We start from the raw sequence: 7,127 nt of genomic DNA, 5'->3' as shown, positions 1-7,127 counted from the left end.
AGTGACAATATTCTGTGCTATGCATATCAGGGTTTCAGTGGCCACATATTTACTGATGGTAAGATCCACTTCACTGCCATGCAGTGTTCTCCCATAGACCTCCCATTTGTGGAAACATGGTGGGGCGCAGACAGCTGAACACTCAAAAGTGACCTTCACCCCTACTTGTCCTGAGTTTGGTCCAGAGATATAGTGACATTCTTTGGGCCATCTGCAAGAAATAAAAATGTACAGGGAATAATGTAGCAAAACAATCAGTTCAGTGTTCGTCTCAACATTTGTATAGTTTTGTATAATTCATATAATTGGATTGATTGGCACACAGGCAAGTACACCTTCATCAGCTGCTGTACACTGGACTGGCTGAGCTGATAGAGAAGCTGGCATTTTCAGCTATAATATATACATCACTTGTTTTCACCATTTAAGTACCACACATAGGCACATGCTGGGTAGCATTTAGCTGTGCAGTAAAATGTGAAATGTGTCAGAAGTCCTTGGGAAGGAAGAGTATTTTGTCCCACTGATCTGTCACCAGATTCACTTAACTCAGGAGTCCATGGCCCATATGTGCATGCCCTGTGACTGTGACACTTTAGACATTTCAATCCCATAATCCATGAAGTGACTACTTAAGTTTTATATTGTAAAAAATGCAGGATGTCAGCCCCACATAAATGTTACTCTCTGAGTAACTGGACTGCCCAGGCTTGAGGATGGGGTAAAGGACACCATGTATGTTGGACTAATAAAAATACCCCATGATGCCCCATTTCTGCAGCTAACTCCAAAAACATCCACATCACCCTGCGTTTTACATGTCTGTCTTATGGCATGGCAATTAACAGGGGATCGTACACAGTAAAAAATGGAGTGTCATTATTGCAGAGTAAACCTATTTTCCTCTGGATAGAGTAGTTATAACAATGTACAGAGTAAAATCGTCTAAATAGTAGTGTCAAAAGTGAGAGTTAAGTCCAACATGCACACAATGACCAAATCTACTCTACATGGTGATGATTCCCCGCGGAAAATCCTAGAACTGAACTGGAGCTCAAGCTGGCAGTGGCACGTTGGAAATTGTCTCTTTCCCCACTAGCAGACCTATCGTGGTAAGTTTGTATGAACATTTGTAGGTTTTCACCATCTAGCTAGATATTTTTTCCACTTACGACCAACTTTTGCAATACATTGACGATGATAGGCGATGGTAAATTATTAAGTTAAGCTAGGCATGCATAGATGTAGTTAGCTAATCAATATACCTCACTGACTTCAAGTTCAGATGCATTCGACTGCAATACCACGTCAAGAACTTAGAAGTAATACAGTTGATAACGAAATTCATTTAAATGACACATTTTTTAGACTTTATTTACTTGTTAACACCGTGCAATGTATGGGTTAGTGATAATTGAAGTTGTTCGGCCGGGTGGGTGACGTTGGGTTAACGTACCAAAATGTTAGCAAGTTAGCTTGACAACGTGGTTTCTGCCCAAGTTGAAATAATTTGCAAGATGTTATGTTGTCGTGCTTGACTTGTGCCTGTCTGAAACCAGACATTGAGAGTAATTTCAACAATTGCTGAATGGCAAGAAAGTCATTAGAAAGACAGGAGGTTATACTCTCAGCTAACAAGTTTATTAGCACCCCGTATATCAGCCTATTGATACCATACGTCCGTGAGTGTTTATTAGACCATTACGTTTTCTAATAACTTTGAGAGAATGTTTTGATGGATATGGATATTAACAGTTATTCAACCTTCCTTAAATTTAAATTTAACAGAAAATGCTGCTGCGTGTCTCGTTTGGCGGAGTGCAGATGTACATCAAGCTGCCTGAACTAACATTCGGTGATTTCTTGAGAGAAGGTTAGTCACTAAATTCGGATTGAAAGTAGCCTAATCAAGTGGTGGCATATTGCAATTGTTTCTCATCAGAACATTTTGTGCACTGTTTATTTCTTTTACTCTAGTGAGTCTAAAATGTAACATTGCTGAAGACAGACGGTTGGACATCAAGGTTTATGACCAGTCTAACACAGAGGTCGACTCTGAGGTTTTTGAGGAGATCGTACAAGAGTTCCATGGACCTTTCCTAATTTCATTGGCCAATGAAGCACCTGGTAATTGCTGCCTACCTGCATAAGACTACACACACATAGTTGAAGTGGAAGTGTTGAACTATGTAATTGTGTTCTTATTTCCCAATGCTCAGGTAACCCTCAGTCCACATCATCTCCATGCTCTATTGCATCTGAAGACACAGTGATCCTCAACTTCTCCTTGTGTGACCCAGCTGAGGAGCCAGTTGCAGCCGAAGGAAGTCAACCTAAAAGGCCTTGCCACATTAACTATGAAGCAAAAGCTGTGAGTTGTGTGTGGGGAGTTTGATTCATATGTGTATGAGGTGCATTTTATTTGTTTCATAATTGCCAAGTATTTTTCAAAATACAATACTGCACATTTTATTTCTTAGCTGATTGAAAAAATCTTGACGACAAAGCCTGGAGGTGACCGTGTCATGGAGGAGTATGCGAAAACAAAATCAATTACAGATTCAACCAGAAGACAGCTCATCAACATACTTACTGCAGAGATGACGGAAACACATGGGTAAGTATGGATCAAATATGTTATCATGAGACATTGTTTAAACATCGCAATTATTGTTTAGGTCATGTTGTTCAATGCTATCTATGAATGTTGATTATTGAATACACCAGGACATCTCCGCCCCGGAGTGTAAAAGTGATGTATGCACAGGGGATTGTCGCTCTGTTTCCATACCTTGAAGACCCATATTCACAGAATGGCTATGTAAGTAAAGGTTTTAAAATAAATTTGCCCTTCGAACTGCTGAGATTTACATTTACATTTATGCATTTAGCAGACGCTTTTATCCAAAGCTCAGAGATCATATGAATGTATATATCACACTGTGCATACATTATACATAGGAACATTACTACGATCCTGAAAGTGGTTCAGGTTACATTGCATGGCGGTTGAAGACAATTCAACGAAAAGCTGCTGAGGAAAGCTCCTAAAGGTAATATTTATCATGAGGTGGAATTATTAACCTGTGAAATGTGTTTAAAGGAGGATATACAACTGTGTAGTTATTAACAGCAACAACAAAATTGTCTTGTTCTAAAGTTGGTGGGCCAGGCCATGGGCGTACTAGACCCTTTACTGCCGACAGAGTCCTGACTGACGAGGAAGTGGAATGTGCTATCGCTTTGTTGAGACACTCTGCTGATGAGGAGACCATCCCTGAAAAGATGAAAGTCACTTTCGTATACCGCCACGCCATGGTCAATGATGAGAACAAATCAGCAGAGGTCTTCTCAGTATTTCCACGGTTCCTAGACACACCAGGACTGGTATGGCATCTACATTCATTGAATACTGAGACATATTGTAAAATGTAGCACAAGGTACCAACTCAGGTTGTCCTCCTTTTCTTCTTTTTTTTTCTTTTTCAAACTACAGATAGAACAAGATTTTAGAGTGATGTTTGGTGAGCAGACTGCCAACAAGTTCCTGGAGAGGTGGCCTACCACTTTCAAAGCAGGAGTCATTAAGGAAAGCCATGGACTGGTCCCCTCCACAGACCTTCTTGATTTAATGCGCAATGCTGAGACATCTACTGAAGTTGAAAAAGGTAAGTCTTTGAATGTGGAGAAGCATGTTGCTAAATATATTGAGGATGGTGGAAAATGATGGCATAATGTTAAAGGGATATTCCACCATTTGGGGAATTAAGCTCATTTTCCACCTCCCCTCGAGCAAAACAATGTTTTTAATGATGTTTACCTTTTTCCCGTTCATCCAGCCGTTCTGTGAGTCTGGCGATACAACTTTTAGCTACAGCCTAGCATAGATCATTGAATCTGATTAGACCGTTAACTTCTCACGTGCTAGCATCATGTTTAAAAGTTACTAAGATTTCCGGTAATTTTCCTATTTAATATTTGTCTCCTCAAGTTAGAAAGTGTAATAAGACCAACGGAAAATGAAACGTGGCGATTTTCTAGGCTGATTTGACATGGAACTATACTCTCGTTCAGGCGTATCATTTTATCTATCTCATTTCTGTCCTCACTCAAAGTTCTACAGTACACACACACACACACACACACACACACACACACACACACACACACACCAACGTTATACACCACATACTACTACGAGCACCTATCCCACACACAGCACTCTTCCCTTTGAACCTTTCTTTCTTCTGGAGAACCTTACAGTTTCACTGCATGTGCTTTGCGCAAGTAATTCTATGCATGTGACATAAAATTCTTGAATCCTTAAATTGTTTAGAGATTGCAGTGATCTCATGTTATTGTTTTAATAAATAGTGTTGTTGAATGTGTTTTGTTATAGACGGGAACAAGCGTGCAGCAGCATCTTGACAACATCGCTCAAAGCAGTCAGCCCTACCTCCTTGCTCAGGGACCCACAAAAAGCAGCATTCACTCTTTCTTCATTGCCATCGACAAGCATGCACTTCCATGCCAAGCCACCAGCTCGGTTGGAACCCTGGATGAGCTTCTCTTCAAGCTTCTCTTCAAGGCCCACTATGTGTTTGGTACATCTTACAGTCCTGTCTTGAACAACTTGTTCACTTTTCTGCAAACTTCCATTTACAACATTGACGTGGGGAAAACTAAGGAAACACCAAGAATTGCAGAGTTGCGAGCAAGAATGGTGCGTTAGGCACTCTTGAAATTAAACAATGAGGTGCTTTCTTTGCAGCAATGTCTTTGGTGAAGCAAACAATCTAGTAAAGCACCTCAAAGTAATACATGGACTCTGTAACGGGGAAGGACTCTTTATCTTCAATGTGGCCAAGTGGGATGCTCACGTTTTTTCAATAGTTTTTCTGGTCTTAGGAAGCATCTGAATAAGTGTCATGTGAATAGTGCATGTGATGTTATTGTTGAAACTGAACCACCACATTGTCAAACCGTTCTTGATAGTACTAATGCAAATCCCGCAGAAGAGACATATGAGGCTGAGGTTGAGTCAGAGCCAGCATTATCGTCAGAACACCTTGTAAATAGTTGTGCCTCTGTCATTTCAGATCTAAAGGCAGCAGTTGTAGCCCAGTCTGTTGTTAATTCTTTTGTGACCTCTATGGAGGATATTGTGCAGGAAATTCATGAGCATGCAAAAGAGTCAGTCATCCAGGGTGTATTTCGTGATCAAAGAGACACTGAAACATGCAAGAATGTGGAGGGATGTTTTAACCAATTAGAGAATCCATTCACAGCTCTAAATTCAGATTACAAACAATCAAAATTTATTACCAGTAAGTGGGAAACTGTGGAGCCAGTGGAGCTTGTAATTGGCTCAAGATTTGACTCGATTTTGTTGCTTTTCAAGTTGATGATCTGCCTTATCCAAGGCCTTTTGACATACAAATGTCATGTGGAGAGAATGACACCACTATGTATGTTGTCCCATATTGTTATCTCTGAGGAGTTATCAGGAAATAAATGGTGCTACAGTACCTGATGGTGTGTATTGTCTTATATTATAGCAGTTAAAAACATTACTATTTCATTAAAATAAAATAAAATATACACTATATAGTGTATTTTAAGAATAGCCTATTTAGAGTGGAAACTACTCTATGGAGTGAAATCATTTTACTCTAATAGTGTAAACAGATCACAGTGTTAAATGTTTTTACACATTTCATTGTAAATTTTGACACAAAATAGAGTAAAATTAACTCTGAAAATCTTACACTGGCTACAGAGTAAATGTTACACTAATTTAGGGTGGGACCAAATGTTATCTGACAGAGTTAAATTCAACTCTTAAAGAGTAAAATTGACACTATGTTTTTTACTGTGTACAGAGTTATAATTCATGAAATACGCATTGTAAAGTAAAGAGTAAAACGTTTAGGTTACCTCCCTGGAGAGAAGGTTAATATTATATAGATAGGCTACTGCATATTTTTGCAAAATAAAGCACACAAGAGAGGGCAAACCCAGAGAGGAGGACACGGGCTGCAAATACATCATCCTAATTATACTCACAGACAACCCTCAGCTCCTTCTGCATGATCTTTGGCAATACACAGATATACACCAGAATCAGAGTCACGGAGTGGATCAAATGAAAGGGTAACATTATTATCAGCAAGATGGACTGTCCCCTGTGGACAATGCCTCTTGGTCCACTGAATATAAGCATTTTGTTGTGCCCCAACCAGTGGCGATTCTAGACATTTTTAAGGGTGGTAGTGAGGCACTGATTAAATCAAGGGTGGCATGAGGCAAAACATCCAGATAAACAGAAACAGGCTCAAGATGTGAAATTAGCACAAATACATTAGGGAAACCAGATGCAAGCACCCTCATAAATTGAAGGACAAAAAAACACAGATACCTTACTCTCACATAAAATTTCTTTTTACTTGAATAAAATATAATACAAACATATTAACCCTTAGAACCCGATTGACGCAAAGTGCGTAAAAAATACACCTTTTCTTCTCTCTTACATTGCTCCGAAACTGTTCATCACAGCAAGATGAAACCGTTATTGCATGACAGAGCAGAAGCGGGACTTTCCAAAGAGACTACGCACTTCTCTGTATGATCAAGTATGAAAATTAAAAAAAAAAAATCATGAAATGAAATCAAATTGCATCATATTTACAGTCTATACTTCTCTGTGTTCACCTGCGCACCCATTACTCTCGTTTGAATTACTCGCGAACCCGTGATCGCATCTATATAGCAAGCATATCAGATGAAAGAGGGGACACAGGGCTATCCATTGGTACATCCTCCTGGGTTATAAAACAGACTAAGTGACAGCAAAATAATAACTTCATATAGCTGGACTTACCCCACGTTTTTATCTGTTCTTGTGGCAAAGCATGTTTATAATCCAACGCTATCTGGTGTTTCTCTATGGCAAAGCAGGCTAACACGCAACCTCGGGTCAAGTCAGGTCAGATCAGTTCGTGTCACAGATATGGAGCGCAGAAAGGTCATCACTAAATAAAAAATGACATTAATTTCCATAAATCACACTCCACATATTTCTGTAAATTGCTCAGCCCCAGAGTATCCCTCCAACATGGCAATTA

At 39.5% G+C, this 7,127-nt stretch overlaps 1 protein-coding gene across 1 annotated transcript; it reads left to right on the top strand.

Annotated features, from left to right (window-relative positions):
* The first annotated feature begins 869 nt into the window (after nucleotides 1–869).
* Nucleotides 870–4,824, top strand: LOC125310921. The gene is made up of 10 exons (XM_048268719.1): nucleotides 870–1,112; nucleotides 1,789–1,873; nucleotides 1,978–2,127; nucleotides 2,220–2,371; nucleotides 2,481–2,617; nucleotides 2,728–2,821; nucleotides 2,962–3,053; nucleotides 3,161–3,387; nucleotides 3,497–3,668; nucleotides 4,400–4,824. Exons 2-7 carry the CDS (start codon nucleotides 1,792–1,794, stop codon nucleotides 3,049–3,051), a joined length of 705 nt encoding a protein of 234 aa, XP_048124676.1. The 5' UTR covers nucleotides 870–1,112; nucleotides 1,789–1,791; the 3' UTR covers nucleotides 3,052–3,053; nucleotides 3,161–3,387; nucleotides 3,497–3,668; nucleotides 4,400–4,824.
* Nucleotides 4,825–7,127: the final 2,303 nt, after the last annotated feature.

This window comes from Alosa alosa, chromosome 17, assembly GCF_017589495.1.
Source record: "Alosa alosa isolate M-15738 ecotype Scorff River chromosome 17, AALO_Geno_1.1, whole genome shotgun sequence".
Taxonomy (NCBI): domain Eukaryota; kingdom Metazoa; phylum Chordata; class Actinopteri; order Clupeiformes; family Clupeidae; genus Alosa; species Alosa alosa.
This window is presented reverse-complemented; position numbering and strand designations above follow the sequence as displayed.